The following is a 21,938-nucleotide window of genomic DNA, read 5'->3' as shown; positions in this document are numbered from 1 at the left end:
TGTGGTTGTACTTAAGCAAGCATGCAATATACAAGACCGGGGGACATGCCAGTCGCTGCGTTAATGAGGGAGGGGAGGGAAAGGAGAAAAGACTATAGGGATAGGCCACCGAAAGGTGCTGAGAAATGCAGAATCGAGAACATGACAAATGTCCAACAAATTCTATTGTCGATATAGCATCTGTTACGGTGGGGATCCTATAGGGAAAAGCTAGGTAGTCCGAAGGCGTCTACAGAGTTGTGCTTGTAGCCGGGTTACTAAGCCAACTTCGAGACCGGTAATGAGGACTCTTCTTTTGCGGCTTGTTACAGTGCTTTGGAAAATTATCCAAAAGTGCTCCATACTATTCTTTCGTTGAGGCCATCCGGCTGGGTGGTGTTGAGCCTGAAAATCCAGGAAGACTCTCTGCGAAGTAGCAAGCCGTCTCGGTCTCCCCCTCGAAGGGATTTCGGAACATGGTCTATGATGATGTGCTTGAGATCAGAAAGGCGGTGTCCTGCTTCGTGGAAATGCCTGGCCACCGGTTGTTCTGAAGGACTCCCGGCGAGGGCCGCCTTTATTGCAGAGCGATGTAGGGCCATGCGTTCGCGTAAAGATCTGATGGTCTTGCCCACGTAGCATAAGCCACATGGGCAAGTGATCAGATAGATGATATGCGTAGAGGTACAAGTTACCACATGACGGATAACTATCTTTTTGCCAGTCAAAGGTACTGTGAAGGTAGAGCCCATCAGCATATGGCTGCAAGTTGTACAGCCCAGGCAGCGATAGCAGCCTGGCTTCTTGGTCAAGAACGAGTCCTTTGGGGACCGAGTGGAAGGGCTTGAGATGTTGGAAATATCAGTGTGTACTACCAAGTCCTTGATGTTGCGAACCCTTTTGTAACACATCATTGGGGTCTTGTGCTTGAAGGGGAGGTGTGATTCTGTAGACACAATAGGCCATAGGGCTCTGTTTGCTCTGTTCAGTACTGGACTGGAGGTGTCAAACGTCGTGGTCCAAGCGATTCTATTGTCAATCGACCTTGTTTTGGTTTGTAGTAAACTGGTACGGGGTAACTTTTGATGGCTTCTAGTGTAGTACATTCATATCCTCTGGCAATGAACTTAAGTACCATTTTGTCCAGTTCCTCCTCCAGGAGATTAGGCTGACTATTGATCCGGGCTACCCTCATCATTTGGGATCTCGGGAGGCCTACCTTCAACGACCGCGGATGATGGCTGTTAGCCCGCAGGAGAGTGTTTTTGTTGGTGGGCTTGTTGTATACACTGGTCTGTAGATTTCCCGCCCTGATGGTGACCTGAACATCTAGATAATTGATAGATGATGTAGACCATTGGTAGGTGATTTTGAGTGGTGAGGGTCTGTCATTGATGGACTCCAACAAGGACTTCAGAGCTGGTTCACCTCCTGTCCAAATTATGAACAGGTCGTCTATATACCTGGTGAACAATGTGATGTACTGGGCAATGGACTGATCCTGGAAAAACATGAGTGCCTCTTCCCTAAACATGTATATGTTGGCATATGACGGTGCCACATTACTTCCCATCGCACAGCCGGTTCTCTGTTGATAGAACCGGCCATCGAAAAGGAAGTAGTTTCTCGTGAGAGTTAATTCCAATAATGTCATGAAAAGGTCCAGGTCAACATCTGCCATCTTTTCTGTCACCAAAAAGGTTCTCATGGCTTCAAGGCCCCCAGCATGAGGGATACTGGTATATAGACTGCAGATATCCACCGTACAGAGAATGGCGCCCTCCGGGACTGCGCCATAACTGCCCAATAGACGAAGAAAGGAGGTGGTGTCTTTCAAACATGTCGGCTGTCTTAGAACCAGTGGCTGAAGTATGCAGTCAAGAAACTGAGATATTGGTTGATATAACAACTGCCGGGCAGAGATTATGGGACGGCCGGGGGGAGTCTGGAGATTTTTATGGATCTTGGGCACAGTAAAAAGAACAGGAACCACCGGGAACTTCTGTGTAAGGGCCTTGTGTAGTTTGGCAGGGATAAGGTTCTGTGAAAGTGCTGCTGCCAAAATGGTGTCCAGTTCCTGTTTGTATGTCACCGTGGGATCACAATCCAACAACCTGTATGTGTTGGAGTCCGCTAGCTGGGTCAAAATCTCCGAACGATAGTACGACGTATCTAGGATCACCACTCCGCCCCCTTTGTCTGCGGGGCGGATGACGATATCTGTGTAAGATCCCAAATTCCTAAGCGCCGTCCATTCCTGTTTGGATAGATTGTGGTGATGCTGCTGATTTGCCCTAGTGTACCTGTTGGAGGCTTTATCGATATATATATATATTTGGCATGTGTGTGTATGTTACATGTATGTGTGTTTGAGTGTGACGTGTATGTGTAAGACGTGTGTGTAAATGTACGAGTGTGACGTCTGTGTGTGTGTATATAAGACATGTGACATGAGAGTAGCCTGGTCTGACCTGGCTGTCAGGGCAGATCAGGCTTATGTCTGAAAGTGGTCGACCCGGGAATTTCCCAGGTCTCAGGTTTAGTGTGAAAGAGGGTCCCAGCAAAACCCCGGGATTTTTCAGAGGTGAAAATCCCGGGTCTGAAGCAGGGAAATTCCCGGGTCCTATGTCTGAAAGGGGTATTAGTCACAATATACTTTCACTTTAAAAGTCCTTGAGTGCCATCTATTCTTGGGTATGGGTCATTAGGTCGACCACTATTGGTCGACATGCATTAGGTCGACATGGGGGGTTATTCCGAGTTGTTCTCTTGCTAGCTACTATTAGCAGCCGTGCAAATGCATAGTCCCCGCCTACAGGGGAGTGTATTTTCGCTTTGCAAGTGTGCGAACGCCTGTGCAGCCGAGCTCTGCAAAAACAGTTTGTGCAGTTTCTGAGTAGCTCTGGACTTACTCAGACCTTGCAATCACTTGTCTTTCTGGTGCCGGAATTGACGTCAGACACCCGCCCTCCAAACGCCCGGACACGCCTGCGTTTTCCCTACCACTCCCAGAAAACGGACAGGTGACACCCACAAACGCCCTCTTTCTGTCCCTTGCGATCGGCTGTGCAAATGGATTCTTCGTTAAATCCATCACCCAGCAACGATCCGCTTTGTACCCGTACAACGCGCGTGCGCATTGCGGTGCATACGCATGTGCAGTAGAAACCTGATCGGCATCGAGCGATCAACTCGGAATGACCCCATGGTCACTAGGTCGACATGGAAAAGGTCAATATGAGTTTTTTTAACTTTTTTTGGTGTAGTTTTCTCCGTAAAGTGTCAGGGAACCCCACTTAGTGCACCGTGCCCAAAGCGCGAGCCATGCGAGGGGACACGGTGCACTAATTGGGGTTCCCCGTCACTGTACGGAGAAAACAACACCAAAAACAGTAAAAAAAAAACCTCATGCCAACCTTTTCTCATGTCGACCTAGAAACCATGTCAACCTACTTAATGTCGACCAATAGTTGTCGACCTAATTCTAATCTACCTAACATACCACACCCCAGTAACACATACCCCTGCTTCATACCATTTACCATATGATATCTGATTTATACTACAAGTAACATATATCTCCATAATAGCTTTTATTGTTTCAGATGCCAAAACGTTCCGATCACACTGTAAACTGTGTGATATATTGGTTCTGTTTCCTACAACAAATTTCACAACACAGACAGCGCAGAAAGAAGGAAACGCAGCGAAAGTGAAAGATTTCTACATCACTCTGACTGAGCTGTAACCGTGTCATTAAAAAGGAATTACTGTCAAGGCGTTCCACAGACCTGGGCACATTATACATCGCTTCCAGCAACAGTAAATAAATCCACAGTGAAATCTATAGTTTGTTTGTTTCCTAAACTAAATCCCCTATAATTTATCTCAAACCCACATTGACACAGTTGTTGGACGAATTACAGCGTGAAAGCATCTTTTCCTGGGGACGGAATCAGAACTTACTAATTATTTCTGCTGCAAAACAAGGAAAGTGATCAGATTGCATAAATATGCAGTGCATTTTCTATATAGTTTTGAAGCGTCTATAAATCTTGAATCAACTTGTAATTTTAGAATATATATAAAGAAATAGTGCACACTTAGAAATGTAACAATATTCCTGAATAATACAGCCAAGATTTAAAAGCAGCAGATGCTCTCCAATTGGTGCGGAACTGTAAGTTTCAGCATGCCTTGGCAGCGTTATGCTGGGACTTCTGGTTTTACAGCAATTGGAGAGCCTTAAGTTGTCCAAGCCTGTTTAAATTAGCTTTCACTAAGGCTCTGAAGTACCTTATCCCAAGTGTCATGTGTTCAAAACTTACCACACAGTTCCATATGCCCCAGAACCTACAGCTCTCAGTTCTTTGTAGCGTACGGGCACTTCCCATTTTGTTTTATTGATCTCTTGAATATAGAAGCCTTTCCTGGGTGCTAGTTCCATGGTGCTCTGACTTCAGACTGAGGATTTTCCCTGAGAAGAGGAAGAACATTATCTTGCCTCAGGTGGGGCCCCTCCCAGGCCAGGTATGTAAACAGGGAGACTTCCTCAACTGCTAAATGAAAGGTCACACAGGTCTGGCAAGAGGAATTCACTACTGTGAGGATTCCAGGAGTGATTATAGGTAGAGTAACCAAACAACGTGTCAGAACAGATCCATGCATTGATAAAATGCAAGTAATCGAAAGCAAAAACTTTCCATGGCCTCATTTATTGACTTGTGGCGTTTCTCACGCTATAGTGTGAAATATGATTTCAACTACGGCGGCTAAAATACACAAGTTATCTAAACATTCCTAGAATATCGATCCATGTGCTTGTTACTTTGCTAAACGTGGACATTTTGTTTGCCCAATTCCCTTCTAGATCTTCATAATATTACAGTTATGCAGGTATATTCCCGGCAATTTTCTGAACTCATCCTAACTTCCCTGTCATGCCTACAAGTCGATCCTACACTTTTCTTCTTTTAGGCAGAGCCGTAACTATGTGTGTGCCAGGTGTGCCTGAGGGCGCAACTGCCCGCTTTCCCTAAAATCATCAGCGGCTTGTAATGAGTCAAACTGACTCATTACAAGCCACCTGTGTGAGTGTGCTGCCGCCAGAGAGGAGCAGCTCCGGAGGCAGGAGAGAAGGAGGAGGGAAGGAGAGCAGGGAGCCACAGCAGCACAGTGTAATTGGTAGCGGCGCCGCTGCAGCTGTCCCTCTTCTTCGGCATTGGCTGGACGCTGCCACTGTGAATGCTGGGATGCGCTTTCCTCATCCCAGCATTCACAGCGGCGGTGGCCAGGCAATGTGGAAGGAGAGGGACAGCTGCAGCGGCGCAGCTTCCAATTACACTGCGCTGCTGCGGCTCCCTCCTCTCCTGCAAGCACCGAGGAGCTTGACTGCCTGAGCTAGCGGAGAGATGGTAAGTAAGTATCTATCTGTTTGTCTGCCGTAATGTGTAATAAGGGGACGCTGTTTGCCGTAATGTGTAAAAAGGGGGACGCTGTCTGCTGTAATGTGTAAAAAGGGGAATCTGTCTGCCGTAATGTGTAAAAAGGGGGACGCTGTCTGCTGTAATGTGTAAAAGGGGCTCTACATGGTGTAGTGGCACTACTGTGTGCAGAGCCGGCCCTAGGCATAGGCAAACTAGGCAATTGCCTAGGGCATTTGGTATGCCTAGGGGCACAGGCAGCTTCTGCTGATTAAAATGATATGCGGCATGCCTATATTCTGTGTGTAGCATTTCATATGCAGATACAGCCACAGTCGCACACAGTATATGGGCATGCCACATATCATTTTAATCAGCAGAAGCTGCTTGTGCATCCTAGCCACATAGCAATGCAAATAAGATGCATTTTCATTAAAAAATAGGCACCCGACGTTAGCAGAGCTGCCAGTTGACCCACACCAGGAACTATATGTGTCATTATGTGTATAAGGGCACTAATAATGTGTAACATATGTGTAATGGGCACTATGTGTGTCATTATGTGTATAAGGGCATTAACAATGTGTGGCATATGTGTAAGGGAAATTATGTGTATAAGGGCATTAATAAGGGTTGGCATAATGTGTAAGGCGCATTATGTTTATAAGGACATTAATAATGTGTGTCATGTGTAAGGGGCATTACTGTGTGGTACTATGTGTATAAATGCATTACCAATGTGTGGCATTATGCGTATAAGGTGCTCTACTGTGTGGCGTAACGTATAGAAAGTGCACTACTGTGTGGTCTAATGTGAATAAAAAGCAATATGGTGTGGTGTAATGAGAATAAAGAGCAATATGGTGTGGTGTAATTTCAGCAAAAACACATACCTTTTTGGGCTGTGCTCCGAATGTACACACAGGGGGTAGGAAAACAAAAAAAGGACTGCTATGGGTGGGGGGTGATGATGCTGGGAAAGGGGTGCAGGGTCAGAGGTGGAACTAGCGGTGGTGCTAAGAAGCACCAGCCAAAATGTTGCCTAGGGCATCATATTGATTAGGGCCGGCTCTGACTGTGTGGCGTAATTTGAATAATGGAGACTACTGTGCACCGTAATATGAATTGGTATTATTTTGTGGCCACACCCCTTCCCCATGAAGCCACGCCCCTATATATTTTTTCACACGCCTGCGGCGCGAACTGCCCTTATATTACATGAGGATGGGGGTCGCCGATGCCATTTTTTTGCACACATCGCTAAAATGTCTAGTTACGGCACTGCTTTTAGGGTATTATTATACACTTACCTTATGTTTGTATAAACTCCTCCATTGGCTGCTAGAATGTCCATTTACTGTAGCTCACCTGTTCAACTTCAATAGCCACATGTGAGGCTCTCCAACAGTAAAACTTTAAGGGGGAGATTCAAATGTTTGAAAAGTCAGTTGAGAGTCTGTTTTTTCCTATCTAATAGACAGGAAAAACAGACACCCAACCGACTTTTCAAACATTTGAATTCCACCCTATGACTGGAAAAAAGCCTAAATCCAATCTTGGCATGCCCCCACATCACTCAACCCAACATGCCCCTGCATGCTCTCTATTAGCTATGTAATCCCACTAAATGTCACTTAGATCCAGGGACACAATAGGGAAGTACAGATTTCTGCATTGGCCCTAGAGTGCAGGGGAGGTGTAACCACGCCCCCCACAATGCCATGACCATGCCACCTGTTACAGCATAGGTGCGTACTAAATGAAGGGGCATAGCCATGTCCCCTGCTGAGGCCACGTCCCCCCACCACCTAGACCCACCAGAATTCATGGCTGCCCTCCTTAGATTCACACTTGCTCCAAAATAACCCCACATGCCCTCAGATCACCACTTGCCACATAGTGTCCCCCATGCACTCATGTACTCCCCACATAAACCCAACATTCCACTCATACTCCTCAGACCTATCCACGTTCCCTACAGACCTGCACACTTAGGATTGCTAACATGCCCTTTAGTGCTGGCCATGAGCCCCATTATATGCTCATAAGACTTCCCCACATGGCCATCATACATCCTACATGTCATTACATGCCCATCAGACCTCCCTACATGGCTATCAGACCTCCCTACATGCCCATCAGTCCTCCCTACATGCCCAACAGACCTCCTTACATGCCCATCAGACCTCCCTACATGGCTATCAGACCTCTCTACATGGCTATCAGACCTCCCTACATGCCCATCAGTCCTCCCTACATGCCCAACAGACCTCCTTACATGCCCATCAGACCTCCCTACATGGCTATCAGACCTCTCTACATGCCCATCAGACCTCCTTACATGCCCAACAGACCTCCTTACATGCCCAACAGACCTCCCTACATGGCTATCAGACCTCCCTACATGGCTATCAGACCTCCCTACATGCCCAACAGACCTCCTTACATGCCCAACAGACCTCCCTACATGGCTATCAGACCTCCCTACATGGCTATCAGACCTCCCTACATGGCTATCAGACCTCCCTACATGCCCAACAGACCTCCTTACATGCCCAACAGACCTCCCTACATGGCTATCAGACCTCCCTACATGGCTATCAGACCTCCCTACATGGCTATCAGACCTCCCTACATGCCCAACAGACCTCCTTACATGCCCATCAGACCTCCCTACATGGCTATCAGACCTCCCTACATGGCTATCAGACCTCCCTACATGCCCAACAGACCTCCTTACATGCCCATCAGACCTCCCACATGTCATTACATGGCCATTAGACCTCCCCACCTGTCATTACATGCCCATCAGACCTCCCCACATGGCCATCAGACCTCCTGCATGTTATTACGTGCCCATCAGACCTCCCGACATGGTCATTAGACCTCCTACATGTTATTACAGACCCATCAGACCTCCCCATATGGTCATCAGACCTCCTACATGTCATTACATACTCATCAGACCTCCCCACATGGTCATTAGACCTCCTACATGTTATTACAGATCCATCAGACCTCCCCATATGGTCATCAGATCTCCTACATGTCATTACATGCCCATCAGACCTCCCCACATAGTCATCAGACCAATCAGATTGGAAGCAGCGCTGTTTTACCTTTAATATTGATATTTTAAAATTCAGGATCAAACCCAAAGAGAAAGCAGCAACATGCAGTAGCCTATAAAAGTTTCGACCAATCAGGTTTCTCAATTAGGTTGTGTAACCTAACACAGAGAACTCGTGGACACTCGCTCAGGTTAGAGGAGAGGAGATTCCACACAATACGGCCAGGAGCGGTCCTTGGTGCGGGCAAGCAGTGCCTTTGCCTGGGGCGCTGCGGCCTGGGGGCGCGGCCGCAGTCACCCCGGAGGCACCGCCGCCTGCCCGCACTCCGCTCCCCGCTCCACGGCTGCAGCAGACGCCGTGGGCTGTGTTGGCGTCCGCTGCAGCCGGCTCCAGGCACAGACACTAGAGGTCGTTATTGACCTCTAGTGTCTGTGCGGCGCTATGGGAGAGACGTCATTGACGTCTCTCCCATAGAGAGGAGCGGGCGGCCAGACTGACGGAGCAGCAGCAGCAGAAGAAGCAGGAGCGGGGCAGTGGTAAGTATTGTTTTTATTATTTTGTGTGTGTGTGTGTTTGTAAGCGGGGGCACAGCGACAGGGGGCAAATAAAGAGGGGGCACAACAACTGGGGGCAAATAAAGAGGAGGCACAAATACTGGGGGCAAATAAAGAGAGGGCACAATTACTGGGGGCAAATAAAGAGGAGGCACAAATACTGGGGACACAACTACTGGGGGCAAATAAAGAGGAGGCGCAAATAAAGAGGGGGCACAACTACTGGGGGCAAATAAAGAGGAGGCACAAATACTGGGAGCAAATAAAGAGGGGGCACAACTACTGGGGGCAAATAAAGAGGGGGCAAATCAACTGGGGGACACAGCTACTGTGAGCATAACTGGACACGCCCCTCCCCTATGAAGCCACGCCCCCCGCACACTAACTGTTTTGCCACGGAGAGGGGGGGGGCGCCAGTGGAAACTCTCGCACTGGGCGCCACAAGGGGTAGAACCGGCCCTGAATATGGCGTAAAGGCTTTTTTACGGCAAGGACGATACGTGTTTGGAATTCCCTGCCTTAGGGAGTTGTAATGGCCAACTCAGTCAACACCTTTAAGAATGGGTTAGATAAATTCCTAATGGATAAGGATATCCAGGGTTACGGGGCATAGTCATGCACTATGGTTATTATAAAAAAGAGGGGTTAATCGGAACGGCAGTCATCAACTTCAGTCAAAATTTTATACAAAATAATTGTGCATAGGAGACCACAAATAGGTTGAACCCGATGGAAAATTGTCTTTTTTCAACCTTAGATATTATGTTACTATGTATGTATGTAACCAGGGGTGTGGTTCATCAAATCGACAGTGTCTAGGTCGACAATGTTTAGGTCGACCACTATTGGTCGACAGTCACTAGGTCGACATGGATGGAAGGTCGACAGGGTTTCTAGGTCGACATGTGCAAGGTCGACAGGTCTAAAAGTCGACCTGAGGATTTTTTTTTTGGTGTCGTTTTCTTCGTAGAGTGACCGGGATCCCAAATTAGTGCACCGCGTCCCCTCGCATGGCTCGCTTCGCTTGCCATGCTTCGGGCATGGTGCCTTCGCTCCACTACCGCTTCGCTCGGCACACTTTACCGTTCCAATCGTAGTCCACGTGGATCGTTAGGTATGAAAAAATTCAAAAAAAGAAAAAAATGTGAAAAACTCATGTCGACCTTTAGACCTGTCGACCTAGCACATGTCGACCTAGAAACCCTGTCGACCTTCCATCCATGTCGACCTAGTAACTGTCGACCTATAGTGGTCGACCTAAACATTGTTGACCTAGACACTGTCGATCTTCAGACCGGATCCCGTAACCAGATCATCATGCCAAAGAGATTGTGCTCTATATGGGGTCAATAAAAGCCATAACAACCTGATATAAAGAATTTAGATCAATGTGAAGCTATAACCCATTTGCAGCTTGGACTTCAGTCCCATGTCACCCACGTGCTATGTTCTGGGGCAGAGAGATATTTTAGATTGTATTTCAATTTGCAAGAAAGAGGAAATATCTTGTCATGAATTACTAGATTTCACTCTCCAAAGTAAAAGTATGTTTCCTAGCGGCCCATTTATCATTGTATATTTGCAGCTTAACAAACGGGTGTTTTCGGAGGTCGCTGGGTGGGAGGGGGCTGGACGGCAGTATTAAGCCGCCGTTTAGGGGGAGCGGTCCGGCCAACGCAGGCGTGGCTGGACCATTGGGGGGGGGGGGGCGGTCCGCGGCGGCTGCGTGACGTCACACGCAGCCGCTGGGGGCCGGGGAGTGACAGGTAGCTGCCAGCCAGCACGCTAAAGAGGCGCTAATCGGGAGCTACTCTTGAAGTGCAAAGGCATCGCCGCTGTGTGATGCCTTTGCACTTCTGTGGGGGAGGTCCGGCACTGACATGTGGGGCGGACTAGCCCTGTGCTGGGCGTCCCCCCGCATGTCAGTGTGAATGATCATAGCTGTGCTAAATTTAGCACAGCTACGATTAACTCGGAATGAACCCCAATGTGGGCACATCTTGCGATTTGTAGCAATCTGCGCTTGCGCCACAGCCGAAATAAGTGGCATAGAGCAGTCATACGCTTCTCACTGATGGATCATTGATCATTTACAGTCACATCTTCTACATCTAGCATAGGGTAGGTACCATAAGCCCCATTATTAGTGAGGGCAGGGGGCAGCGCTGTCGCTTACATGCGCACAACTCAGAATGCAGGTGCATAGTCGTGCAGGACTTCTGACTGCTGGAGGCGTTCGGAACAGTTGCCGCACTACCTGCGACAGAGTATCAGGCCCAAAGTGTCTGTGCGACATTAACCCTTTCATACCCACACACACCGATTGGTAGATGGAAGCCGGAACAGCCAAAACTTTGCATCCCTATTCTGCCGTTTAAAGGGGGTTATTCCAAGTTGATCGCAGCAGGAATTTTGTTAGCAGTTGGGCAAAACCATGTGCACTGCAGGGGAGGCAGATATAACATGTGCAGAGAGAGTTAGATTTGGGTGGCGTGTGTTCAATCTGCAATCTAATTTGCAGTGTAAAAATAAAGCAGCCAGTATTTACCCTGCACAGAAACAAAATAACCCAACCAAATCTAACTCTCTCTGCACATGTTATATCTGCCTCCCCTGCAGTGCACATGGTTTTGCCCAACTGCTAACAAAATTCCTGCTGCGATCAACTTGGAATTACCCCCAAAATGTATTCAACGTTTACCACAGTTTTGTCAAATTCTAGTAAAGAGCTTTGTATTAATGGGTAGCTCCACTAACAATGCTTGTTCCTAATTAAGATCATAATGATACAACAAGTTGTCTGTTGAAAACTTCAACACAATGGGGGTCATTCCGAGTTGATTGCTAGCTGCTTTCGTTCGCTGTGCAGCGTTGAGGCAAAAAAACGGCACTTCTGCGCATGCGTATGCGGCGCAATGCGCACGCGCGACGTACTATTACAGTGACCGTTGTAGTTTCACACAAGGTCTAGCGAAGCTTTTCTGTAGCACTGACGGCCGCAGAGTGATTGACATGAAGTGGGCGTTTCTGGGTGTCAACTGACCGTTTTCAGGGAGTGTGCGGAAAAACGCAGGCGTGCCAGGGAAAACGCAGGCGTGGCTGGCCGAACGCAGGGCGTGTTTGTGACGTCAAAACAGGAACTGAATAGTCTGAATTGATCGCAAGCTAGGAGTAGGTCTGGAGCTACTCTGAAACTGCACAAAATTATTTTGTAGCCGCTCTGCGATCCTTTCGTTCGCACTTCTGCTAAGCTAAAATACACTCCCAGTGGGCGGCGGCTTAGCGTTTGCATGGCTGCTAAAAACTGCTAGCGAGCGAACAACTCGGAATGACCCCCATTGTCTGTAAAGGGCCCCATACACTAGAATGATATGTCTAGAGGCTGAAGTCGGGGCGATATCCCTTGAACTCTCCCGGGAGATTCCCGGGACTGGTTCCATACGATTCATTACGATTTGGTACATTTTGTATGCAATATATCGTATGCGATCCCAGCCATGCCTGTGAGAACCAACATATCACGAGTGCAGCACTAACGATCTGGAGTATCCGATCCGACGCTCACGGGGCCACGGATCGAATCGGATACACAGCCAAAATGCCCGATTTCACCCAATATATCGTCCCGACTTGGGCTGAATGCCTGACTTGGGCTGAAATCGGGCATTATCGTTCTAGTCTATGGGGCCATTAAGATCATTGTGCATAACTAAGCTTAATGAGCAAAATCACATGTAGCTCAGTCTATGTGGGCCTTCAATCTCCTGTACTCTAGTCATCTAGGTCAGTACAGATGGTGTAATAGTTAGCATTACTGCCTCACAGCACTGAGGTCATGGGTTTGATTCCCACCATGGCCCTAACTGTGTGGAGTTTGTATATTCTCCCCGTACTTGTGTGGGTTTGCTCCAGGTACTCCGGTTTCCTCCCACAATCCAAAAATATACTGGCGGGTTAATTGGCTCCCAACAAAATTAACCCTAGGGTGAATGTGTGTGCGTGTACATGTGGTTGGGAATATAGATTGTAAGCTCCACTGGTGCAGGGACTGATGTGAATGGCCAATTCTCTGTAAAGCGCTGTGGAATATGTGTGCGCTATATAAATAACTGGTAATAAATAAATAATCATGGTCATGCACGCAGCCCTTTAAACGTATGTCTGGGGAGTGGAGGTTGTTGAGGTGGGGTTTGAATGGGCAGAGCGGAGGCTCGGACGGCCGCTGCTGGTGCCAGGAAAAAATTTTTTTTCCTGTCTCCAGCGGATCCTCCTTGGTGTTGTGGGCCTATTTTCATGGGGGGGGCCTGGAGCTGCAGCTCCACCCGCCCCATTGTTAATCCGGCCCTGGTCATGCTACTTTCACTCCTCGGTAATAGCAGAATGAAATTTTTTTTTACGTGTCTGAGTAGTTCTCACATTTTTAAACCTCAGGGCTTGGTACATTTAAAAAATAAATAAATTAAAAAAATGTTTTTTCCCCCCCATAAAATATTGTTTCATCGCCCTTCCTGTATATATTATTATAAAACAAATAACTACCTAAGCCCATCAGTAGAAGCCAGTATTGTTTAAACTAACCTTGGAGATATTGTTGCTTTATGAGTGGTATTGACAGATTTTACTGTCTGCGTTTTTAATCAATAGCCATAAAATCTCCCGACCTCTATCTCAGTTCTTTGACTTTGTTATCTAATACAGTACATATTAACCAAGCTGCTACATGGCTGTTAATGAAAACTATCCACTGACAGTTTGAAACAATATGAAACATCACCTTGTAACATTTACACATACACTAGTTACCCGCCCGTCAAAATGACGGAACAACATAACAGTAATGTTAGCGCCTGTGGCTGTGCGCTCCCGAATGGAGCAACATTTCAATTGCTAAGTCAGGCCCCATCTAGTGGCCGCTGGCGTGCAAAATGCTTGAATCCCCCCATAGAGGTGAGGAGCAGTGTTAGCCTTTTATTATACAGGATGTTGTTGTGTAATATTGTACATATCCAAAATATTATCCTCCATGTGCGTAGACTCAATGGCTCACTATTGTGTTCACCAGTAGGCTTGCAAGCAGAAATTCTGATGTCCAGAAAAAATGACAATCCCATCAAAATATCTTTAGTAGATGCAGCTGTCCTATACTTATCCTGAACTAAGAGACCATGGCACAAAATCAGTGACAAAACAGTGGACTAACACTATCATGTACATTATTTATTAACAGTTTCTTATATAGCACAGCAAATTTCATTGCGCTTCACAACATTATGTCAACTGGTGGAGCCTCTCCTCAGACTCAATAGTGAATTTCCCATTAGGCAGGTGAGTCACGTGACTAGGGGCGGCACTCGGAGGCTTGTGTTGGTATTGTCAGCCTGAAATGTACCAGTAACTTTAGAATGTAAGCTCTCACGAGCAGGGCCCTCTTCCCTCATGTGCTTATCCTTTTCTTACTTTAATAATTCTCAACTGCCCAAATACCGCAGTTTTTTTGGCCACCTTGAAACTTATCTCTATGTCGTCTACTGGTGTAGTTATACTTAGTTACCCTGTACTTGTCCTATATTGTCTTCAACTGTAAGTCACTGTTTTCCTGTTTTGATAATGTGCATATGTACTCTGTAATTGGGCGCTGCAGAACCATTGTGGCGCCATATAAATAAAGGATAATAATAATAATAACTGCCAAATATTTCCACTGTACTGTACCATATGCCATCTTGAATGTAGTGTAAATGGGTAGGACATGCTCATAGTGCCCCTGTAAGCTGTCCTACTTAGTAAATATGTGTACATAAATTAAAAAAAAAAAAAAAATGACATAATTATTGGCTGTCACACCTCGCGGGCAGCGGTGGCCGCGCTTGCCTCTGCGGGTGTCCTGGATGGCCTGGCGCCTCTCTCCCTCGGCGGTCTCGGGGTTCCGGCGTCGGGTCAGTGGGTCTCCCTGGCGGCTTCCCGGAGCGAGGGCGCCGCCATATTGAGTGAGGTCAGGTAGGCGGAGCGGGGCTGACGTCACCTGCCCGCTCCGCCAATCAGGCAAAGGCGGGAGGTTCAAAGCCAGACGCCGGGCAGAGATCCGGCGCCTGTGTATCATCAATTCTGCCTGTCAGAAACTGTGATCTCCAGAGCTCCCTCGTTCCTGCTATTTCCGTGTTTCCAAGCATATCCGTGTTTCCAAGCATCTCTGTGTTTCCAAGCATATCCGTGTTTCCAAGCATCTCTGTGTTTCCAAGCATCTCTGTGTTTCCAAGCATATCCGTGTTTCCACGCACCTCCGTGCTTCCAAGCACCTCAGTGCCTCCAAGCGCCTGAGCGCCTCCACGCACCTCCGTGCCTCCAAGCACCTCAGTGCCTACAAGCGCCCGAGCGCCTCCACGCACCTCCGTGCCTCCAAGCACCTCAGTGCCTCCAAGCGCCCGAGCGCCTCCATGCACCTCCGTGCCTCCAAGCACCTCAGTGCCTCCAAGCGCCCGAGCGCCTCCAAGCACATCAGTGCCTCCAAGCGCCTGAGCGCCACCACGCACCTCAGTGCCTACGAGCGCCCGAGCGCCTCCACGCACCTCCGTGCCTCCACGCACCTCCGTGCCTCCAAGCACCTCAGTGCCTCCAAGCGCCTCCGCGCCTTCAAGCACCTCTGTACCTCTAAGACTCCTCAGTGTCTCCAAGCACCCAGTGCACTTCAGCACAGTTTGACCCTCCAGCACCGGGTATTCTTCTCAGATTTCTCAGCCTCTTTCAAGCTTTGTCTTTCAGGAGACCTTCAGCGTCCACACGTGCCACCAGATTACCGATCTAATCCTGCATGAGGAAAACTTACATTCGACCATCCCTGCTGCGGCCCAGTTGCGGTTCCTCTTCCCGATCACCGGAAGAAAACCCGAGTCCACAACACTCTCAACCCAGGTCAGTGATAGTATACACAGGCCACATGGACTCGGGGGATCGGAACCCAGAGGCGAGTGCCATCCAGGATCTGGTTTCCCGTGTTCAGAGTCAAGAGGCGGCGCAAAGCCAGGTGATGCGGTATCTCCAAGAACTATCTGGCAGGCTGGATCAAATTCAGGTTTCCCTGGCTTCAGTAGTTCCGGTTCCAGCTCCGGTGCCCGCTCCGGTAGTCGCTCCCGATAATGCTCACGCTGTGTCCGGAACCAGGTCACGCCTTCAGCTTCCCACTCCCTCTCGCTACAACGGCAATCCGAAGAATTGCCGTGGTTTTCTTAACCAGTGCGAGGTACAGTTTGAACTCCTCGCACACAACTTCCCCACGGATCGGTCCAAAGTAGCATACATTATTTCCTTGCTTGAGGGCTCAGCGCTGGAATGGGTGTCTCCGTTATGGGAGCGATCTGATCCTTTGGTTTCCAGCTACACCAATTTCATCTCATCTTTCCGCAGGATTTTTGATGAGCCTGGCAGAACGACCGCTGCCTCTTCAGATCTACTCCGAGTTCGACAAGGCTCCCGTTCAGTAGGTCAGTATGTGATTCATTTTCAGACCATAGCCTCCGAATTGCGCTGGAATAATGATGCCTTACGGGCCGCTTTCTGGAACGGGCTGTCCGACCGTCTTAAGGACTAACTGATTACAAGGGATTTGCCAGATTCTTTGGAACAGTTGATCTCGCTCTGTGTGAAAGTGGATCTCCGCATGCAGGAACGAGTCGGCGAACGTACTCGGTCTGATCGATGCAGATTCCGGGCTCTTCCGTCTAAACAATCGGTTACGACAGGTCCAGACGAACCCATGCAGATTAATCGGTCTTGGCTGTCTCCAGAGGAGCGGCAGCGTCGGCGTGAGAATAGACTTTGCCTCTACTGTGGAGCCGCGGATCACTTTCTCAAGTTTTGCAAGTCTCGCCCGGGAAACGGGCAGTCCTAGCCTGTTTCAGGGAAGTCAAGCTGGGTGTGGTTTCTCAATCTTCTCCAGTAGTGGACTGTTTACTCTCAGTATCTTTGTCTACTGAAACAGAAGTCAAAACTGTTATGGCTCTATTGGATTCGGGAGCTGCAGGGAATTTTATTTCTCTCTCCTGCGCCCAGAGTTTGGGCTTGAAGTTACAGTTGGTCGAGCGACCTATTACGATCACAGCTATTAACGGTGTCCAAATTCCTAACGCCTTGATTACGAGTCAGTCTGAGTCAATTCAGCTACAAGTGGGAGCTTTGTACCGAGAACAATTGGAGTTTCTGGTTATTCAGGAGATGTCTCATGATCTCGTTTTGGGTCTTCCCTGGCTCAGGCTTCACAACCCTCATGTTGACTGGGGGTCGACACAAATAATTTCTTGGAGTCCCTTCTGTCAATTAAATTGTCTTACTCCTGTCGTTCCACTCCGTGCATTGGCCAAGTTGGACGTGGAGTCTATTCCAGAGGCTTATCGAGAATTTTTAGATGTCTTCTCGGAACAGGCGGCTGATAAATTACCTCCGCATAGGCCCTGGGACTGTCCTATTGAGCTTATTCCTGGAAAAATGCCGCCCCGAGGTCGCACTTATCCTTTGTCGGTTCCAGAGACACAAGCTATGTCAGAGTACATTAAGTCTAATTTGCAGAAGGGGTTCATCCGACCCTCTGCTTCCCCAGCGGGAGCTGGCTTCTTCTTTGTAAAGAAAAAAGATGGAGGCCTGAGACCATGTATTGACTATCGTGGTTTAAATGAAGTCACCATTAAGAACAAGTATCCTCTGCCGCTCATCACAGAGCTTTTTGATAGAGTGCGTGGAGCTCGAGTATTTACTAAGCTTGACTTAAGGGGAGCATACAACCTGATACGTATCCGACAAGGGGATGAGTGGAAGACAGCTTTCAATACTAGAGATGGGCATTACGAGTACCTGGTAATGCCATTTGGCCTCAGCAACGCCCCCGCCATCTTTCAGGGATTCATTAATGAAGTCTTTCGGGACATGTTGTATCTGAATGTAGTAGTCTATTTGGATGACATTCTGATATTTTCGAAGAATCTTTCTGAGCACCAACTACAAGTTAAGGAAGTACTCCTTCGGTTGCGCGAGAACCATCTTTATGGCAAAATCTCCAAGTGCACCTTTGAGGTTCCTTCTATTCCATTTTTGGGCTACATTATTTCTGGAACTGAGTTGCGTATGGATCCGGAGAAACTCTCGGCCATCCGAGATTGGACTCAACCTCTTTCTTTGAAAGCAGTGCAACGATTTCTAGGATTCGCAAATTATTATCGAAAATTTATAAGAGGTTTCTCTACTATCGTGGCACCTATTACTGCTCTGACTAAGAAAGGGGCAGACCCAAGCAATTGGCCTTCTGAAGCAGTAGCAGCGTTCAAAAAGCTGAAGACAGCCTTTATGTCCGCTCCCGTACTTCAGCAGCCAGATTTCCTAAAACCATTCTTTCTGGAGGTTGATGCTTCCACGGTAGGCATAGGTGCCGTACTTTCGCAGTACGCCTCAGACGGGAAGTTGCATCCATGTGGTTTCCATTCTCGCAAGTTCTCCCCTGCTGAATTAAATTACACCATTGGAGACAAAGAGCTGCTGGCAATTAAATCTGTTTTAGAAGAATGAAGATATCTTCTGGAAGGTGCTAAACACTTAATTACAATTTTTACGGATCACAAGAATTTACTGTACCTTAAGACGGCCCAATGTTTGAATCCCCGTCAGGCAAGATGGGCGCTATTCTTTGCCAGATTTTCCTTTATCATCAAGTATTGGGCTGGAACTCTTAATACCAAGGCGGATGCCCTATCCCGTTCAGTGATGGCTTCGGATGAGGAGAATACAGTAGAGAAGGCATTAATCCTTAGTCCCATCTCTATTTCTGCAGCTCCCACTGGGTTGGGCCCTCCTCCTGGAAGAATGTCGGTGCCAGTTAAATTTCGACCAAGACTGTTGCAGCGGGCTCACACTTCTAAGTTTTCTGGTCATCCGGGAGTTCAGAAAATGTGGGAATTCCTGCGAAGATCGTACTGGTGGGACACTATGAAAAAGGATGTTCAAGAGTATGTCAATTCGTGTCCCCAATGTGCTCAGCACAAAACTCCACGTCTGCCGCCTGCGGGCTTGTTGCATCCTTTATCCATTCCTAAAAGGCCTTGGACTCATATCTCGATGGACTTTGTTACTGAACTACCTCTCTCTAAGGGTCATAACACCATTTGGGTGATTATTGACCGATTCTCTAAGATGGCACATTTTGTTCCGTTGACCGGATTACCATCCGCTTCCAAGCTGGCCCTGTTATTTATCCAGGAACATTTCCGCCTGCACGGGTTACCTCTAGAAATAGTCTCAGATCGAGGGGTACAGTTTACAGCAAGATTCTGGAGAGCCCTCTGTTCAGCTCTACAAATTAAACTCAAGTTTTCTTCTGCTTACCATCCACAGACTAATGGGCAAACTGAACGCGTCAATCTAGATCTAGAGACTTTTCTCCGTGTTTACCTTTCCCCTTCTCAAGATAACTGGGTGGAGTTGTTGCCTTGGGCCGAGTTTGCCCACAACCATCTATATCACTCTTCAACTGGTGAGTCTCCATTCTTTATTAATTATGGATTTCATCCCCAAGTTCCGGAGTTGCCCATTTGTCCTCCAGAAGAAGTTCCTGCTGCAGCCTCTACTCTCCGACACTTTAACCAAATCTGGAGTCGAGTTCATGCCAATCTCAAGAGAGTTTCCGGTCGCTATAAATTCTTTGCGGATAGGAAGTGACGAGCAGCTCCTCAATATAAGGTTGGCGAGAAGGTATGGCTCTCTACCCGCAATCTTCGTTTAAAAGTGCCTACTATGAAATTTGCCCCAAGGTTCATTGGTCCTTTCCCAGTGTTGCAAGTCTTGAACCCGGTCGTCTGCAAACTAGGGTTGCCTTCCCACCTTCGAATTCCAAACTCCTTTCACGTCTCTCTCCTCCGTCCCCTCATTCTGAATCGGTTCCACTCAGCATCCCCTAGGCCAACTTCTATAGTGACTGAAGCTGGGACAGAATTTGAAATCAAAGCTATTCTTGACTCTCGTTATCTTCATAAAAAACTACAGTACTTGGTAGAGTGGAAAGGTTATGGTCCTGAAGAGAGAAGTTGGATCAATGCTACTGAGGTAACGGCTCCCCGACTGGTTCGGATCTTCCACTCCAGACATCCAACTAAGCCCGGAAAGTGTCCAGGGGCCACTCCTGGAGGAGGGGGTACTGTCACACCTCGCGGGCAGCGGCGGCCGCGCTTGCCTCTGCGGGTGTCCTGGATGGCCTGGCGCCTCTCTCCCTCGGCGGTCTCGGGGTTCCGGCGTCGGGTCAGTGGGTCTCCCCGGCGGCTTCCCGGAGCGAGGGCGCCGCCATATTGAGTGAGGTCAGGTAGGCGGAGCGGGGCTGACGTCACCTGCCCGCTCCACCAATCAGGCAAAGGCGGGAGGTTCAAAGCCAGACGCCGGGCAGAGATCCGGCACCTGTGTATCATCAATTCTGCCTGTCAGAAACTGTGATCTCCAGAGCTCCCTCGTTCCTGCTATTTCCGTGTTTCCAAGCATATCCGTGTTTCCAAGCATCTCTGTGTTTCCAAGCATATCCGTGTTTCCAAGCATCTCTGTGTTTCCAAGCATATCCGTGTTTCCAAGTATCTCTGTGTTTCCACGTACCTCCGTGCCTCCAAGCACCTCAGTGCCTCCAAGCGCCTGAGCGCCTCCACGCACCTCCGTGCCTCCAAGCACCTCAGTGCCTCCAAGCGCCCGAGCGCCTCCACGCACCTCCGTGCCTCCAAGCACCTCAGTGCCCCCAAGTGCCCGAGCGCCTCCACGCACCTCCGCGCCTCCAAGCACCTCAGTGCCTCCAAGCGCCCGAGCGCCTCCAAGCGCCCGAGCGCCACCACGCACCTTAGTGCCTACGAGCGCCCGAGCGCCTCCACGCACCTCCGTGCCTCCACGCACCTCCGTGCCTCCACGCACCTCCGTGCCTCCAAGCACCTCAGTGCCTCCAAGCGCCTCCACGCCTTCAAGCACCTCTGCACCTCTAAGACTCCTCAGTGTCTCCAAGCACCCAGTGCACTTCAGCACAGTTTGACCCTCCAGCACCGGGTATTCTTCTCAGATTTCTCAGCCTCTTTCAAGCTTTGTCTTTCAGGAGACCTTCAGCGTCCACACGTGCCACCTGATTACCGATCTAATCCTGCATGAGGAAAACTTACATTCGACCATCCCTGCTGCGGCCCAGTTGCGGTTCCTCTTCCCGATCACCGGAAGAAAACCCGAGTCCACAACACTTTCAACCCAGGTCAGTGATAGTGGCTTTTTGTATTATTTCATTAAATTGGTTATCACAAATGAAGGCTTATAACCAATAAATGAACATAATAAAATTAGGCAGGCAGGGAGCGGCCATTACAGTTGTGCCTAGGGTCACCCTCATCCCTAAATCCACCCCTGCTCAGACTATGACAAAATAATTTTCCTCAGTCCATCTGAGACACCTCGGCTTGCTGTTGGGGCTCATCCCGTTAGTCCAGCGGAGATCGACCTAGGCTCAGTTGCCTGCTAGACTGGGACTGGCAGCCACAATGGTGACCTTGACTCAGCTAGTGACCTATCACCAGTATTAATGCGGAATAAGTGCTTCATTCACAAGATAATCCTAACCACGCCATCACGTCTCTACATTTATACCCTTGAATGCTATTTTACTGTTGACCACTATTTCACCTACAGTATCTCCACAAATTGTCTACCTCAGCCCAATCCCCTCTTTGTTCTGGAGACAATAGACCAGCCACCCTAATGGGGGAAGGGGGATAAGAAAACTGCCATATTTTGGAACCCATTCCTGGGCCGCCGAGTATTCTGTGAGGCGCCACATTTTAATCCTCCTCAGTCAGAGCCCTAGCCACCCTATTCGTTCTACAAAGTTTATGAAACTTTTAGACATGTTAGTCATATGTTAATAG

At 48.4% G+C, this 21,938-nt stretch overlaps 1 protein-coding gene across 1 annotated transcript in view; it reads right to left on the bottom strand.

The window, feature by feature from the left end:
* LOC134958425 (mitogen-activated protein kinase 12-like) overlaps positions 1-4,496 on the bottom strand; it is an 87,079-nt gene extending 82,583 nt beyond the window's left edge. The window contains exon 1 of the mRNA XM_063941021.1: positions 4,308-4,496. Within this exon, the coding sequence (XP_063797091.1) occupies positions 4,308-4,426 (119 nt within the window). The 5' untranslated portion in view covers positions 4,427-4,496. The remainder of the gene's footprint in view (positions 1-4,307) is intronic.
* Between the last annotated feature and the right edge of the window lie 17,442 nt (positions 4,497-21,938).

This window comes from Pseudophryne corroboree, chromosome 9 (assembly GCF_028390025.1).
Source record: "Pseudophryne corroboree isolate aPseCor3 chromosome 9, aPseCor3.hap2, whole genome shotgun sequence".
NCBI lineage: Eukaryota > Metazoa > Chordata > Amphibia > Anura > Myobatrachidae > Pseudophryne > Pseudophryne corroboree.
This window is presented reverse-complemented; position numbering and strand designations above follow the sequence as displayed.